This window comes from Alosa sapidissima, chromosome 3, assembly GCF_018492685.1.
Source record: "Alosa sapidissima isolate fAloSap1 chromosome 3, fAloSap1.pri, whole genome shotgun sequence".
In the NCBI taxonomy this organism is placed as follows: Eukaryota; Metazoa; Chordata; class Actinopteri; order Clupeiformes; family Clupeidae; genus Alosa; species Alosa sapidissima.
In genome coordinates this window covers 19,708,589-19,726,884 of record NC_055959.1, presented here as the reverse complement: position 1 = coordinate 19,726,884, position 18,296 = coordinate 19,708,589, and the positions used below count along the sequence as shown (strand labels likewise).

At 45.2% G+C, this 18,296-nt stretch overlaps 2 protein-coding genes across 2 annotated transcripts in view; both read left to right on the top strand.

The window, feature by feature from the left end:
• Positions 1-4,323, top strand: part of cdc42ep4a (CDC42 effector protein (Rho GTPase binding) 4a) — a 29,039-nt gene extending 24,716 nt beyond the window's left edge. The window contains exon 4 of the transcript XR_006030732.1: positions 4,313-4,323. The gene's annotated coding sequence lies outside the window, so the exon portion shown is untranslated. The remainder of the gene's footprint in view (positions 1-4,312) is intronic.
• A 5,849-nt stretch (positions 4,324-10,172) lies between these two features.
• pmp22a (peripheral myelin protein 22a) lies at positions 10,173-13,441 on the top strand. The gene is made up of 5 exons (XM_042086091.1): positions 10,173-10,338; positions 11,147-11,236; positions 11,397-11,490; positions 11,909-12,049; positions 12,507-13,441. The coding sequence occupies exons 2-5, from the start codon at positions 11,159-11,161 to the stop codon at positions 12,659-12,661; spliced, it is 468 nt and encodes a 155-aa protein (XP_041942025.1). The 5' UTR covers positions 10,173-10,338; positions 11,147-11,158; the 3' UTR covers positions 12,662-13,441.
• The last annotated feature ends 4,855 nt before the right edge of the window (positions 13,442-18,296 follow it).

Genomic DNA, 18,296 nt, shown 5'->3' with positions numbered 1-18,296 from the left:
GAATCACAAAAAAATATGTCCATCATCTTTCTCTCTCTCTCTCTCTCTCTCTTTCTCTCTCTGTGTGTGTGTGGATGGGTGCATGTGTTTACACTTAGGAATCCCCCCAAACTCCATTGTGCATTAGTGTTCTCCCCGAGGCCGTGGCGGCGCTGGTTGAGAAGCGCTTAAGGAAGCGGTGGAGGAGGAGAGTGTGGGCGTCGGCTGAGTGAGGTCACAGGCCTGCAGGGCCCCTGGGATGGGAGGATGAGCGAGGGAGGGAGAGGGAGAGGGAGAGGCGCAGAGAGGAACGTTACGCCTCAATACGCCATCCATTCCTGCTCCACACACACACACACACACACACACACACACCAATATGCCGGACATCTCCTTCTGCTTGAATGAGGTGCTGTGCTCTCCTCACTCCACCTCTGGTCTGCAAGTCATTTCCACAAAGGACAACACAGAGAAGGGACACAATAACTAAAACCACACCACACATGTACACACACACACACAAACACACACACACATACACACACACACCCATGCACACACACACACACACACACACACACACACCCATGCACGCACGCACACACACACACACACTCACTCTCTCTCTCTCTGTCTCTCTCTGCATGTTGTGCTTTCCACACACATGCACACACACAAGTACACACACACACACACACAGACACAGACACTTTCATACTTTTTATCATACTTTACACCCAAGCACACAAACACTCACACTCACAAATACGCATACACACACACACACAGACGTAAGCTTTCCAGCGGCCGTGTTTATAAATTGGGCCGGCATGCCTGTGATGCCTGCAGCAGGCCTGTGGGGTCCCCTGTGTTTAGGGGCTCCGCAGCTAGCTATTTCCTCCTCCATCATCCAGCTGTCAGCACAGGGCGGGAGAAACCACAAACGTGACTGTGTGTAGGTTTCTGTGTGTGTATATGTATGTGTGTGTGTATATGTATGTGTGTGTGTGTGTGTAGGTGTGTGTGTGTGTGTGTAGGTTTCTCTCTCTCTGTGTGTGTGTGTGTGTGTGTGTGAATGTGTGTGTGTGTGTGTGTGTGTGTGTGTGTATGTTTGTGTGTGTGTGTGTGTGTGTGTGAAAACCTGAAAAGAACCTTGAAAAGCCCTAAGAGCTGGAGTAGAACTTCAAAACATCATGGCACTGCTCTCTTATCAGGACGTAAAAAGGATGAAGAGCTCCGAGAATTAGTCTACAGCAGCACCCTTATCTGTCTCAGGGATGAGCGATGTATAGGCACTGACCTCCTGCTCCCCAGTGATGACGGGGGCTCTGGGTTATCTGAATGGACAAGCCAAAAAGACAAGGAAATTGCTCTTGTCTTCTAGACCAGCGTTAGTTCTGAGAGTTCCATTCAAATACAGCTTCTTAACAAGACCTCTGAAGCGGTGTGTGTGTGTCGGTGTGTGTGTGTGTGTGTGTGTGTGTGTGTGTGTGTGTGTGTGTTTGTGTGTGTGTGTCTGTGTGTGTGTGTTGGGGCATGGGGTGGAGGGGAAATAGAGTAAACATACACACGTCTTTTACATATAAGCTCAGAGAAAACAGTAAACATAATTTTCTGAAAACCTGGGGTGCACAATGTATGTACTGTATGACTCTGTGTATGTTCACATACCTTTATAGGTATGTGTGTGTGTGTGTGTGTCTGTGTCTTTGTCTTTGTCTGTGTGTGTAGCCATGTGTGTGTGTTTGTGTCTCTCTGAGTGTGTGTGTGTGTCTGTGTGTCTGTGTACGTTTGTATGTGCAGGCAGGAGGTTTTTTGGGGTTATGATACTATGATGCTTATTAAGGCCAATAGTCACATAAAGACTCACAGGAGCCCAGCTCCACCTGGCCCCCTAATGGAGGTCGAGTTTCAGAAGGGCCGATCGTAATGAGAGCTCGAGCCATTGTTCCAAAAGGGCACGTTTATGATGGAGAAAAAATGTAACAAAAACAAAAACACATGTTTTGAGGCACATGCAAGATGGGAGTGTTTTGTTAGAGTGGGGAAGGGGCTGGGGTCTGGTCTGATTTGGAATGCGCAGCCTTTTTTATATGTCAACATACTCCATGGCTGCGTTCCAGGAGAGGGCTGTTAGTCTTGGAGCGCATCTAGTTTGTAGGTGTCAGTGAGAGGAGGTTAATGTATCCATATGGGGTGTGTGTGTGTGTGTGTGTGTGTGTGTGTGTGTGTGTGTGTGTGTGTGTGTGTGTGTGTGTGTGAGAGAGAGAGAGAGAGAGAGAGGGTGAGGTTATGTGTGTGCATTTGGGGGAGTGCTGTGTGTATGTGTGTGAGTGTGTGTGTTTCAGCCGGAGGACTTTTGTCTGAAATGAGAGGAATGGAGGAGATGGGGATTGTCCATCAATGAAGTAGGGAGTGGCTTTTCTTGGCTGACACCCAGGACATCCAGATGAGCAAGCCAGACACACACACACTCAAATGTGCACACACACACAGATTCATGGTCACACACACACACACACACACACACACACACACACACACACACACACACACACACACTCACATGCACACATTTAAGCCATAATTCTTATCCATATGTTAAGAATTAACAAAATGATTTTCCTCTCCACTTCAGCAGCTTGTGAGTTGTTTTACAATGCACACACACACACACATACACACACACTCTCTCTCTCTCTCTCTCTCAAACACACACACACAAGCACACACACACACACACACACACACACACACACACACACAAAAGGCACCCAAAAACACCCACTCTCCAAACCCCTTCGTCTGTGAAGAGCTGTGCAGTGACCGCAGCCTGACCACTCACCCTGCCACTGGGCAGACGCGCAAGGGGTGAGCTCTCTCTAATTACCGCCCCGTGGAGGCCCCTGGCCAGGGAGCCCTCCCTCCCTCAGCACAAACACTGGCCCCGAAAATCATATCCCGCTCACGGAGTCGGATTCCTCCCCACTACTCACACACGCAACTGGACATTACCAGGAATGAGGATTGCTCATAACATCCCGACAACGACAGAAAGCAAAAACGAGAGAAAGAGGTAGAGTGGAAGGGGGAGAAGAGAGATGAGAGAGATGGGGGGGGAGAGATATCGGTGTGTGGTGTTTGTGTGAATACACACACACACACACACACACACACACACACACATCCAGCAGTGTGTAGCAGCTTTGGGTGCTGTTCTTAGGTGAGGCTGTCTCATTGCTTTCATCGCTGCTGGCCCCATCCCAAGACATGGAGGTGTGCTGTGCAGAGATTCTTACAGCCTCAGCGAGGGCTTGTTAGCAGCTGGAGCTCTGGTCAGCCTCCATCCGATCTTATCATTGTGTGTTTGGCCGCACGCTTGGAGGAGAGTTCCCCGCGTCTCTCGCACAAAAGAGGTCAGCTCCACAGCTTTCACTGCTCAACTCCAGCTGTTGGAACACCACCAAGGATCAGATACACACACACACAAACACACACACACACACACACACACATGCATGCTCTCTCTCTCTCTCTCTCTCTCTCACACACACAAACACCCACACGCGCATGCATTTTTTTCTCTTTCTCTCTCTCTCTCTCTCACTCACACACACACATACACACACATGCATCTCTTTCTGTTACTCTCCTCCTCTCTCTCTCTCACACACATACAGGCGTGCGCGCATGCATTCTCTCTCTCTCGCATAAACAGAGCCCACGCCCCGACCAGAGGTGACAGTTCGGCTCGACCAAGCCCTCAGCCAGAGACCATTCCTAATACCGGCAGGGGAGAACACCTCCCACACGTCCCCATGTGTGTTACAGTGAGATTGTTTTTGTTTTTTCACTTCTCGTCCACTCTGACCTACCCCTCCTTCACACATGCCTCTGACCAATCCGAGGAGAGCCAGAGGGTTGTTATCTGTAATGGATGCCCTGACGTTCGTTAAGAGCTGCTAATAATCAGCCTCTAACACCCCAGGTGGACTTGGCTCTGTTTAAATGCCTACTAAAGCCTTGGCACATGGACCATGGCTTTGTGAAGAGGGGTAAACACTCAGTGAGAAACCTCACGCTGGCAGTGCTACAGCTTACTGCTGTATCTACACAGGGGTGCTGACAACAATATCTCCTGTCTGCCTTTTGTGCTTGACGGTGTCCAGAATGGAGTCTGGATAAGATACGTGGGGATATTGCTGTTGGACATGGAACAGGGAGATGTGCTAAAGCTGTCACAGGAGGGGAAGAGAAAAAAACAAAACAAAAAATGTGGTGAAACAAGCAATCCTTAGTCAGATGTTAATTTGAGCAAACAGTTTGGGTTGAGGTCAGTCTGTGTCAGATCTGGTTGATTTCAGTGGAAGTATTTATTCATCTCTCTCTCTGCCTCTCTTTCTCTCTTTCCATCCCTCCCTCCCTCTCTCTCCTTTTTTTCTTTCCCCCTCACCCTCTCTTTCACCCCTCTCTCTCTCTCTCTCCATCTCTCTCTCGCGAGGCCCTAAGGCTATCACCACACATGATTCCCGCTAGCAGTCGATCTGCCGCTGCTGCGATAGGGGATGTGTGTGCTGATGACATAGTCTCAAACAGGAAGCCAACGATAATGACTAGCAGATGTTTCAGATGGTTAGGGTGCCAGGTCTGGATTTCGTCATGGGGTGTGTGTGAGTATGTGTGTGTGTGTGTGTGTGTGTGTGTGTGTGTGTGTGATTTATTTTGTTGTTGCTTCTGTGGGGGAGGGGAAAGAGGCAGTATAAGGTTGACTTGGTGCAAGTAGAAAGCTTGACCCCCCACCCACCCCCTCCCACACAAACACACACACACACACACACACACACACACACACACACACACACACACACACACACTTCTACACCAGGTTATCTCATTAAGGCCCCCAGCCAATGGCCAGCTCCGGCTCAGTCACGGTCTAACGTGAGGCTTTGTAAGTTTAGCCTGGCAGGTCGAGGCGTGCAGGCCCACTATAACAGGACCCAGACACACCTCTGAGACCAGAGACCAGGAGGAGGAGGAGGAGGAGGAGGATGGGCATCTCTGAAGAGGGCAGATAGTAATCTCAAAGAGGAGTGGCTGACTAGAGAGGTATGGCGTGATATCCGTGTGAGTGTGTATGCATGTGTGTGTGTGTGTGTGTGTGTGTGTGTGTGTGTGTATGGACTGAAGGGAGAGAACTTTTCAATTCAGGTGAGTCAATACACTCCTCCAGCTCCTCCAGGGCACTGGGCTGTAGGAAGCAGCAGCACCATGCATGTGAGAGCGTTAAAGGAGAACTTGGCAACTATTTCAACGTATTTAACCTGTTTAGAAATCATTTGGATGGTTAAATGACCTGTTCCGGTGAAAATGGTGACTTTTCCCGCTGCCCCTAGCGTCCCCAGGCGGAAAACCAACCTTGCAACATTGAGACTACCGTCCCGGAAAGAGAAGTGAGAAACAAGAAACTTGTTTTAAATCATGTTTCTTACCTTATAACATACACATTGTCTGCCGAACTTATGCTAACCGTTTAGCTAGCTTGTAAACAAATCCATGTACTTTATTGTTACCTTTTTCCAAAGTTTGAAATAACATAATGCACAATTTCTCCAGCAGAGGGGGAAAACCTGCCAAGTTTCCCTTTAAATTTGACCTCAGAGAAAATCTTCCCACATAGAAAAATATTCTCCAAAAAGGAACAAAAAACCACAGGGAAACCATATATATTCTCTGTGTTTATGTGTGTGTGTGTGTGTGTGTGTGTCTTTTACATTATGAGTTCCCACATGTGGTCTATATATGTTTGTATGCCTACATGATGCACAAACAAATGTGTGTGCCTTAGTCAGCACGTGTGTGTATTTGTGCCTACGTACTTATGTGTACTAGGCATATGTACTGGGATGTAGGCTATATATTTATACGTGTATGTTTGTGTGAGTGTGTGTGTGTGTGTGTGAGTGTGTGTGTGTGTGTGTGTGTGTGTGTGTGTGTGTGTGTGTGTGTGTGTGTGTGTGTGTGTGTGTGTGTGTGTGCGCGCGCGTGTGTGTGTGTGTGTGTGTGTGTGCTGCCTGCTGTTTTTACCCTGGACTGGCTGAGGCCCCCTTCCTCCGCTCCAGTCGGCTGATCTGTGGCCTGATATCTGATAGTCACTAAGTGGTGAAACCCAAACAGGCTGGACAGTGTGGAGAGGCACCCTTTTCCCCACAGGATGGGCCTCAATAACACAGCGGCCGGGGAAAAGCCTCGAAAGCCAGCTGAGTTCAAACGGGCAGTGCACGCAAGGCGGCCCGCGCAGAGGGGAAAGGAAAGGGGTAAATTGGGGGGGGGGGGGGGGTGATAGGGGTAGGGGTTTATTATGCCGGATAGATAAGATAACATTGTCAGGAACTGAAATGGTGTGAAATGGAGACAAGGAAAGAGAAGGGGAGGGGGGACTGAGGACAGAGTCGTTTGACGAAACGCAGCTCACGAAAAACTCCACACAGTCCACTTTGCCGCGCCAGGGTGACCTGTGTTGATCTAACCCACTTCAGGGCTGGATGAGTGTACGGGTGGAAGTGCTCGTGTGAGTGAGTGTGAGCAAGTGAGCGCTTTTCTAACCTAGCTACACTTTCGGGCTCAGTGTTGTGCCCGTTAGTTTCTCATGTCCTCCCCTGTGACGTGACGTGACGGGATATATCGTGACATAACGCCCTCTTCCAAGTGGCTTTCTCACAGGGTCAGCACACCGCCTCCCACCCAACCACATTATTTCACACTGACTCTCTTTCTCTCTCTCTCTCTCTCTCTCTCTGTTTCTCTCTCTCTTCCCCTCCCTTTTTCCCTCAGCTCGGGGCGTCACCAAGCCTCTCCACTCATCCTTCGACTTGCGAAATTCCCAGTCCAGCCGTCCCACCCAGCTGCGCTGCGGCTCTCTCCCTCTGCCAGCAGGGGCTGGTGTCCAACTCTAATCATAAAACATCCCCCACCCCCCCCCCCCCCCGCCCCCGATGGACGTCACCCTCGTCCCCTCCCACTGAGTCCAAGCCTCGGTCCACTCCCAGACACCTCCGCATGCCAGATGGAGCACTGATGCCGAGATCAGATATGGACGCGCGGGCCTCCTCCCAAAAGCGACTAACACATCGCCGTGGAGCAGACACAGGCTCAGCACCATCGCATACGCATCTGTGTCCACATTCGCGGACACTTGGATGCACTTTATCGGGGACTTTTTTCTTATCGGTTACATCCAAGCATCTCAAATCACACCGCAGTGCGTAATAAGATAAAAAAACGCACATGTGATTCCTCTCCAAATCAGATACACTCAAACCTAAATCCCAAATCCGAGAGTACAAACAGAGGTGTGTTCTGGGCCGACAGCACGAGGAGGTCTCGGCACAACAATGTGGTTTCGATAGAACCGAAAGGAGGCTCTCTTCTCCAGTGGCTGCAGATGCGGACCAGCTTTTTTTTTTTTTGCATCCATTTTGGCCAGCGTCACTGCATAAGGGGTAAACACTTCTCCGGGCCAGGAGAATTTATGCATATGGCACGGCTTTATAGTTTCTCCCGCTGCGCTGATAGGCAAAGTGAGGGAGTGGGCTGCTCTGTTCTCCATCCACTCAGCAGCTGCTTGCAAATGGATTCCAGTATGAAGTCATGAACAAAAAAAACAACTAAAATGGACCACCACACAACAACAGCCAGGGCTTTTTTTGTGCGTATTCAAGTCTGTTTCTCGACGAAAAAACTTCACAGCCTCTACTGCCGACGTGTTGAGAGATCCTGGTTTGACTGGATTGTGCAAATTGGGTTTGTAAACGAAGTGACGCCGTATTTCTGACAGGCCGCTTTTGGAGAGAACGAGTGTTTGTTTGAAATGTTTCCAACGTTATCAGTCATTATGCTCAGGTCATGGCACGGAGGGGTTCGCTCGTGAGCGTTCCCTTTGCTTGTGCTGGCAGGACCGGCTAATCACAGACAGACGTGGGGGCCTCTATTAGCCAATCCGGACACACTGATTGAAACCATACCCACGCATTTTACTCAAAACCGCGGCATATTGTGGCATTTCGGAATTTAATTTCAACATGGGGGGAAATGTTTAAGTCAGCACATGGACTTGTCTAATAACAGCTAGATGTAATATGTAATACAAGGTAGCTGTGTGGTCTCTCAGACCTTAATACAATGCGTCTGGGCCTTTCATTACATTGAGAAGACTTTTAACCTGTTCCAGATATATAGTATCTTCCCACACTAACACAACAACCTGGGTCTGTGGTGAATCAGCGCACTGACCTATCATGTTTGAGCCCATCCTTGTAAATAATATGACCAACTATCCAGCACAGTAACACAAGGAGCAGGCATCCGCAGAAAGAGGAGACCATGTTGCAGCTTTATCAGCTTTCTGAAACAGTGTTGAGCGTTCTGTGCCAAATTCCTCTCGCCTTGGCAAACTCACTTTGCACATCAAGGCTACATCCACCACCACCTACCTCCAGTCCAATTCAGTGAATACACACACACACACACACACACACACACACACACACACACACACACACACACACACACACACACACACACGCACACACACACTTAAATCAAACTGCCCGACAGACTCTCGGCCTCTCTGCCCACATTTCACTGTGTTAATCCTTCCTGGCTGGAGCATTGACCTGGCCTACAGCCAGCAGTGTGAACTGAAGCATGCCGCTTGTCATACATTCAATCAACTTCATGGACGATAGAGACTTAAAAAACAATCAGTTTTAGTATATCACCTGCATTTCTCATGTGAAATAGAGTCTGAAGTTAACTATAAATGTGTGCTCACCCACAGCTCAAGGCCTCAAACCACACACACACACACACACACACACACACACACACACACACACAAACTGACAGCACCTTGGCTCATTGACCTGGCCCTACCCACATTCCTACTCCAATCCGGCCCCATCCATCAACCTCCGCGGCGTTTTACCGCACCAACTGTTCCGCACGTGCTGATGTTAGCAGCGCCCTGATAGCACGGTCGCTAACGACAGTACAGTTCAGTGCCGACGCTAACAGGCCCTCTCCTCCTCTTCTTCCTCACCATAACAACTGGTGAGGAGGAGGAGGAGGACACGCTGGAGAGGGAGTGGAACACCCAGCCGTGGCCACCACCGCTGCATCCATGGGGCAGCTGACCACGAGAGCAGCAGGAGCCGCAGCAGCCTCCCATGCATCTCTTGGGTAGTAACAAAAAGAAGGGGGAAAAAACATGTTCTGTGGTGGGCAGCTCTCTGCCAGGCTCTGCCTCCAGACCTCTAATCCAAACTGGAGCAGCGACCCGTCCAAAAGGAGGAAACCCAAAACAAGACGGGCACATGGCCTATGCCGTATTATTTACAAACACTGCTGGGCCTCGTGACTACTTCAGAGGGCACAGTACGAGAGTGTGTATGTGTGTGTGTGTGTGTGTGTGTGTACGTGTGTACGTGTGTACGTGTGTGTGTGTACGTGTGTACGTGTGTATGTGTGTGTGTGTGTGTGTGTGTGTGTGTGTGCGCGCATACGTGTACACACTGTAACTTATCAAGTGACCTGGCTGACTCAGTTGCATCCACAAGCTGGCCCTTTGGCACAGCCAGACCCTATCTGTCGTCCTCCCAGACAGCTCAGGTAAATAGAGCCATAGCACTCTGTGGCATTCTGTGCATACCACATGGCCTCCAGGGGAGCTCTCTCACAAACACTCTCTCTCTCTCTCACACACACACACACACACACATACTGTACATACACACATACACACACACACCCTACTGGCACATGAGGCTCGCACATGGAGAGGGTGTGAGCAGGATGGACAGCCATTAAAGAGCATGTATGTGCTTACTGAACACAGCAAAACACAACAACAGAGTTCATTTATGCATTATTTAAGAGCATTGATATTCAGAGGGGAAATGATTGCCTTAGATTTGAATTAAGAAGCCCTGCCATGAGATGAGGCATAACTGAAGTAAAATATTGAACAAAAGAACGAGTGTAAGCAATAATTCAGACATCAACTAGCCCACTACTTGAGAGAAGTCACTTGTGTTTTCCTCTTATGCTCCACTCCAGCCTGGCGTGTGTGTTTGGGAGAGGGACAGGACAGAGTAGACTGGGTGGTGACGTAGCGACGCTCACAGGGCGGTGTTCTCACGTTTTGAAAAAGTTGACTGTGGTGCTGCTGCATCTGGAATACAGGACTCACGATTTGAGAATCTATAGTAGGAACTCTGAAACGGGCAGCTACGCTTTACTCTCGCTTGCTCTCTTTCGCTGTCGTGGAATCTTTTTTCTCTACACCTTGCTAGGCTATCTGTAAGTTGGATCTGTCTACGTATTTTTTTGTGTTTACTTCTATTCTACGCTTTCTAATGGGAGTAGTAGCCTATAAAGTATATAATTCCCCGCGCATAACGGAATATCAGAGCCTCACCCCTCTACGTTCGTCCATATGGATTTACGAATTCTGAAGTGGATCATACAACTTCCAGCTCAACTTTCAGTTGATTTTTAGTATATTTTTTTGTTTAATCTTGGGTTCTGAGGGTTCCGTGGGATCAGAAATTCTATACAAATTAAGTTGAGCGAAGAAATTTATACCACAACAATCATTAATTGCAGCTGTGACCGTAGTATGTGTATTCTGTTTTTATAGTTGTTTTATGTAATAACGGACGCTTTGTGGTTTAGTATGTTTTACTCTGTCGTCCTTGCATCACCCCAATACTATACTACTGAAAGGAATTTGATGCTTTATGAAAAAGTTCTGTACTTTTTGGCACAGTTGTTTTGAAAGTTGTGTATATGGCAGATTGAGCTTTTTTGGGTGTACTTACTTGTCTCCGAGTTTATGCATAGATATTTTTGGTTATTTGCAAAGTTTAATGTCTTTAAAAAATCGATACATCCAAATAACGGAATGCTTTATATTGACACGAAAAAGTAGGAGGAAACCTTTTGGGATGTAGGTAGGATAACTGAGTGGGCAGTACAACCTGGTGGACAAATTAAGTAGTGCATAGGCTGCGCATTTGTCTGAACTGCCTGACAATTACAGGGGCGTTTGCCTACCCAGCTGAACTTTATTTATTGATAATTTGTACATTTTTCGTTATTATTGTAGATAGGTTCCAAAATGCTGGTCGTACTAGCTGGAGTAATGGTATTCCACCTTCTGAATCTGATCCTACTGATAATTTCAACAGCCGTCAATGTGAGTATACATTTTTTTTACTGTTTACATCTTTTACACACGTAGTTCTGATTGCATTAATATTCATGGTGGCTCTCATCTTCTAATTGCCTCCTCATTTCCTCCACTTGTGCATGTTTATATGTCTCTGTGTCTCTCTGTGGGGATGTGGGCGTGCCAGGCTTGGATAGTAGATGGGGACCTGAGTACAGACCTGTGGTACGGATGTACTTCCAAGAATGGAGGGTACCACTGTAAACAGTCCATGAGCGAAGGTGAGGTCCTGCCCAACACTCAACTTTGGTTTGGTCTCATTTGAATGTAATCTCATGAGCGTGTACAAATCTCTAACACATTATGTAAAATACTGCGGCTGTCGGGTGGAAACCTCATACCTCCAAATCCAGTGTTGAGGAAATGTAAAAAAACTTGTGAAACTTGTGAAAATATGTCAATATTGCGTTGTCAAAAAGGGTTTGGATTCCACCAGACAGCAGCAATACACAGATGATTTCTTACAGCATAGACACACCCACACCCCGTGTTTTGGTATGTCTGTGCTCTGTGTTGTGATTGTGCTTTGGTTTGAATTGACTTGTTTGAATTGATGTGATGAACTTGGTCAGGTGTATTTTGATGTTTTTGGGTACTGATGCAGCACTGGCTGTCTGTGTGTGTGTGTGTGTATTTCAGACTGGCTGCAGGCCGTGCAGGCCCTCATGGTCCTGTCCGTACTCTTCTGCCTGCTGTCATTCGTCTTCTTCCTCTGCCAGCTCTTCACCCTGGTCAAGGGTGGACGCTTCTACTTCACCGCCATTTTCCAGATCCTCGCCAGTGAGTTCAAACACAATCATCATACACCCGAATAAGAACACATGTACGCTACACCCATACTTTCTCTCTCTCTCTCTCTCTCTCTCTCTCTCTCTCTCTCTCTCTCTGACACACACTCATACGCATGCACAGAAACATTCATCCATCCATCCGCCCATGGTGCACACCCAAAGGCCAGCGCATCATTTCCACCAAGAGCTTCACACCCATCCCAGAAGGATTTATGCTGTCTCTTCACTTTTTGTATTGACAAGCACTGTTGTGGCCCAGGGTTCTTTCCCAAGTTCTCAACTCTCAAATTCTTTTTTTCCCAAATGTTCAAATTCCGATTAGTTTTATTGGCTGTATTGCAATATTTCCAGTGCAATGTGATGAATATACAATACGACAAAATGTAATGCAAAAATACAACGTAAAATAAAAATCTCTCTCATTCCCTCTTTCTCTGTCTTTGTAGGTTTGTTTGTGATGAGCGGAGCGATCATCTACACAGTCATGAACACGGCGGCAGAGTCGAGCACCTACGGGCACGCCTACGTGCTGGCCTGGGTGGCCTTCCCCCTCACGCTGATCAGTGGACTCATCTACATCGTCCTGAGGAAGAAGGAGTGAGCAGCGGCCCCGAGATGGGGGGAGGATGGGAGGGGAAGGGGGGCAAGAGGGGGGGACACCCACTCTCCCAGCAGTCTCACTCAGTCAGTAGGACAGCCTGGTACCAGCAGCACCACAGAGCGCCACCTTGTGGTGGCCATCTGTGGACGACGCACTAAATGTGTTACTAAGAAGGAAAAAAAAAACAAAGAGAGAAAAAAAAACATGTTTGTCATCAGTTAATGTCTCAGCGTGAAGCGTGTGTATGATGTCTGTGGTTTGTCTATTTATAACATGTTTTACAGTACATACTTGTGTATATAATAGTGTTCTTAATGTGTTAGAGGTGGTTCAAACTCCCCAGCGTTTGGATTGTTTTTCAGTGCAGTGATATCTATGCATAAAAGGGGAGAGATGGTGAAATGTCTTGCTCTACTGTGTTGGTTTCATCCCACCATCCCACATTAACTACTTAACTCGACTTACAATCACAAGAGCAAATTCAGTTACTGCCCAGCCATTTTTTGTTGTCTGTTTTTAATTGCTTTGAATTACCATTGAAATGCATATGTGCGTGTGATGAATCAAAGAAAATTTGTACCATATTATATTTTTAATCCTTGTTTCCAAATAAAAATGGTGCTATGTATTTGCCATTCTTGAAAACCATAGGCATGTAGGCTTAAGTCATGAAGTAAGTTGAACATTACAATTATATGTGTTGTATCTGTGTCCAAATATTCTTGTAAAAAAGAGAATCTTGCCTTCTGTACTCTTTTTTTAATAAAATGGCAAAGAGTATGTTTCCTCCTGTAATACTTGGTCTGACCACAGGAATGCAGCAAAGTCAAATCTACCTCATGATGGTACCTGTCTCCATCATCAGGAAGTTAGTAGGCCTACCGGATGAGACTGCTTAAATGTTAACAATATTTTGAGTTAATTTAGTAGCAACGGTGGGCATTAATCACAAATGATAGAGTACAAAGATAGATTATCAAATGCTTATTATTCACAGATATGAACTATATAATATTTTTGAATTGCAACCCGTCCCGATCATTGATGAGCCATGTGAGATTGCTGGTGCTAACACCGCATGGTCAGTTAATTCAGCAGCAACAGTAGATATTATGACTGCTGCTAGTGTAGCGGTCATATAGAGATTGTCAAAGTTTTTTGTTCCTTTTTTTTCATCATCAACTTCCTGAATTTTTGGTCATAGATTCCTGGGACACCGAAACACCGGGGCACATGAAACTTGGTGGGCATGTAGCCCCATTAGACTTTTACGGAAAAATTTTGTTTGGTCCCCTACCCCCCCACAACCCCCACACACACAAACACACCTGCGCTGGGCCCCCCTAAACCCAGAAAATGCAAAATCCTAAATTGCTACCTGAACCGTGGCACCAAGAATCACAATTTTTTTTATGGTATGTTGGTCTCAAGGGCCTGCATCAACCTAGCCCATAACCTCATTTGTAATTTGCAACCCCCCCCATAGAAAAGTTGCAAGAGTTGGGGATGGAGTATGAGAGGGAGACAAATTGACAAGCGTGATTTAGAGGATGTACAGGACTGAGCGACGGTCATATTTTGTACCGCTATGCGGTACAGCTAGTTATAATATGGATGGTGGTAATCTTGACTGATATTCATAATTGTAATTCACATGTAAAAGCATGACTCAAAAAACACTTTTGAGTGGATTGAAATGGAAGTGTAAGTGACGCAACCAGCTGTATCCAGATGGCCTCCTGTCTTTGGCTTTGCACTGAACAAACAAAGCAGCTGTAGCAAAGTCTCTACCTCATCGCTATTCAGGATTTAGTTGCATCTTTGCTCAATACCACGCACCAAATACATTCTCAAGTATTTGCACAGAGCATGTGGCTAAATAACAGGCATTCTATTTTAACTACATTTGTGTGTTTGTTTATGTCTGAGGTGAAGTGCTTTGGCATTTTTGGTTTAGACAGGTAGAGAATCAGTGGTGACATAAAGGCCTTGGAAGGGCAGCAATGTGCAAATCAATGCATTAGATGAGTTGGTTCGATTGATATACGAATAACAATGAATAAAAATGTTAAAGTCTTACCAAAAAGTACTTGTAAATGACACTAATGGCACAGCAGAGACTGTTACTTATTTCAAATGATGCACAATTTAGCTTTATGTAGTTTAAATGACAGACATGGGTAAAAATGCTGTAGCCTAGTATTATTTATAAAGAGATTTCTGTAGTAAATCAGTAATAGCACTACTGCAAAATTCAAATTTTCAGGGTGACATGGCACGTCATTGACCGCCTCAGTTTAAATGGTTGATTAATTGGTTTTCTTTGAAATACCAGAGTGGAGGTGCTCTACCCAGATGTTCTAGAGATTCCTTCCATTACACCAGATGGTGCCATCTCCCATGAATGTCATTTGAAGTATATGTAAAGATTTACTTAAATGGAAGTCAATGAGGATCTGTACCAATGAATCCAACCTGACCAAATGTAAGTTAATTTTGCCACCATAGTGCATGGACTGGTTGTCCAGCCATACTATTTTACCTGAACACGAATGCTAATATGTTATGGAGGGAACTTTGTGTGTCTGTCTGATGCAAAGAGAAAGAAGGGATGAAGGACAAGCAGCAGGAAGATGGTAACAGATGAGGTGCATAGCCTACTGATCAAACATGCGTATCCACACACACACACACACACACACACACGTTAAATAATTAACTCATTGATTTCAATGCCGCGATTTATCTTAAAACACCACTGAAAATATTGTTGATCGAGATATTGTTTTTGTGAACATACCAAGATGTGGAATTCCATAAACACAGAAAAATGTGTTTGCATACATCATGGAAATTATGATTTATACAAGCAATTTGCCTCTGTTTGACATAAAGATCATCATTTATTATAAGTAATTGTTCCGCCCCCAAGTAATTAAAAGGGTTGCCCACCAACACCTCATGTAGGCCTACCATTATTAGCCCTTACGTCACTAGCAGTCAAACTATGTATAGGCTACATCAGAACACATGCTGTTGTAGCTCTGCCAATGATAGAACAAGAAACTGTCACAACAAATAAGATAAAAATTAAGTAAATAAATAAAACCGATTAAAAAAGATCATAAAGGGCACTCTAGGGGAAGATGTTTCAGTCGGTGAAGGATGTTAAAGTTGTGCCAGCACTATAGAGTAAGAGTGATGTGAGTTCCTCCAAGCATCAAACAAGCCTAGCGCAACAGCTGCTTCTGCTAATTAGCCACAGCGCATTTTGCGGCTCTTCAGGATTCCCATATGTTAGATGAGACTGAAATATACTCTCCTCCCTCTACAGGGCAGTGTTTCTGTGGGGATGGAGAGGTCTGCTGTGAGCCGCCTTTCAGAACTGTGCTGTGGATATCGAGTGAAACTATGAGGGAAGTAACTATTTCTGTCACTAGCCGTTATGGTATTTTGCAGATGCTTTTGGCCAGCAACTTTAAATAGAACACAGATAAAAACAACATTAAAAGTAACAAAGAATATTTGTGTAAAAATCTAGTTAGCAGTGTCGGGGCAGTTCACTCATCGGGGTCAGTGGCTGTCTGGGTGAGTCATCGTTGCATGTTTACACTGCAAAAACTGCTTATCTAAATAAATCTAACCAAGTGTTATTAATCTTATATCAAGATAAAAAAAAAAAAACTAGTTGGTATTGTTTTAAGTATAAAGACACTTACCTAGCGCTTTCTCATGAAATCATTTGACTTAAAATAAGTCAAACTTTTCTTAAATTAAGACATCTCATCCTGAAAACAAGCAAATTTGTCTGCCAGTGCGTTAAGCAAATTTGTCCTAAAAACAAGCACATTTGTCTGCAAGTGCATTGAGCAAATTTGTCTTGATAAGAATCCTTAAAGTCAAAGTCTGCTTAGATTAAGTCAAAATGATCTTTCGAGAGAGCGCTAGGTAAGTCTTTTCATACTAAAAACAATACCAAATAGATTTTTTTATCTTAATATAAGATTATCAACAGATTCATTTTTTGCAGTGTATGAGCTGACATCAGTGGAGGAGGTGTGATGGAGGGGCAGGAGAGCATCAGGAAAGAGAGAGCCCCTGCCTGATCAGAGTGTACTCGTCTCCTCTGCTGTCTCCAGCTCTAGTTTCCACACAACTTACTGCAGTGTAGTTTTTTTTTTCAATTTAACCCAATATTTTGACCCAATTCAACCAAAGATGTTTTAACTGGAAGCTGTGATTATAAAGCCTCTATGATTTTCTAGAGCAGAGGTTTTCAACCAGTGGTCCGCGGCCCACTTGTGGTTCGTGAGGACATTGCTGGTGGTCCCTGACAATGGATTCATGTAGTTGCAATGTGGGAATCATTATTTTTATTAAGTGGTGGTCCTGTTAATTAGTCAGAATGGTGGTCCCTGGTTCACAATCAGTTGAAAACCCCTGTTCTAGAGCATTGGCTTGCCTTTTTGTGAAGTCCTTGTGCTGTGCACAAGGAGTGTGAACCTATCCAATGGGTTCTGGATAGCAACTCATTATTACAAATCAATTTTCCAATTGTTTAGTCAGGGTTCAAATAAGATTGTATTTCTTTTACAGAATTATGCATAAGTAGGCCACTATACGTATTAACCTCTCATATAAGGGTAGTTTCACGATCAGGGTAAGCGCTTTATATTTTCCACACACATGTCTGTGTACCTCAAAATCTGTGATTATGTTTGATAACCAGGCTGTAGTGGAGGCTAAACGCAAGTAAACACAGTTTATCCACCCTTGACATTTTAGAAATAGAGTTTATCCACCTCTTATTAGAGTGTATCCACCTCTCAAAAGAGCCACTTGCAACTTCACCAATTTTAACATTCAAAAATCACACTGTATTATTCACATTCACAATATGTACACTCATCAACACTCTATGAACCATTTAATACCACTGGTATTGTTATAAACATTGTACAATAACCTCCACCATCATCAAACATGTTCTGAATGCCTTTTTTAAAAATCTGATACAGCATGGCGCAGTCCACCTCACCGAGATCACAGAATTCGTAGTTTACCCACCTCTTATTTTACCACTACATCCCTGTTGATAACTCTATGTTGTTTAATAATGACTAGACTTAGGAGAACCTTGACATTTGGGAAAAAGTGCAGAAATACCATTTGTTCATGCAAAGGACATCTTTCAGCCATTTTCATCCTCAAATTGACATTCAACCCTTCAACATATTATATTAACAAAATGTTACTGTGACCAGAAAACCAATAGCCTGGTAAACCAAACTCATTCATGAAGTGAATAGAGTCTGGACACTCACGATTACGAAACCTTTCCAACACTAGCATGGTGACAGGTGTAGACATAGCGTTAACTTTTAAATCATTGGTCCAGCCTAACCAATCACATAGATCAGAGATTCCAGTACTTTACTTCCTACTTCGCCTAAACTTTCCAAACAATAAACAGCAGGCGATATTTGCAGGCATTGCTACTACCACAGGCATAGATTTCGAAACTATAGGGTCATCCCCTGTCATCGCTGATTGGGCAGGTAATCTGCCGAAAGATGAAACATGAAACATTAGTGAACTATGGTGTTCCAGACTAGTATCTCCCTGAAAGGAGAAA

Coding starts and splice junctions, on each gene's coding strand:
- pmp22a (XM_042086091.1), top strand. CDS start 11,159: ATGCTGGTCGTACTAGCTGGAGTAATGGTATTCCACCTTCTGAATCTG. Junction 11,491..11,908: donor TAAACAGTCCATGAGCGAAG/GTGAGGTCCTGC, acceptor TGTGTATTTCAG/ACTGGCTGCAGGCCGTGCAG. Junction 12,050..12,506: donor CATTTTCCAGATCCTCGCCA/GTGAGTTCAAAC, acceptor CTGTCTTTGTAG/GTTTGTTTGTGATGAGCGGA.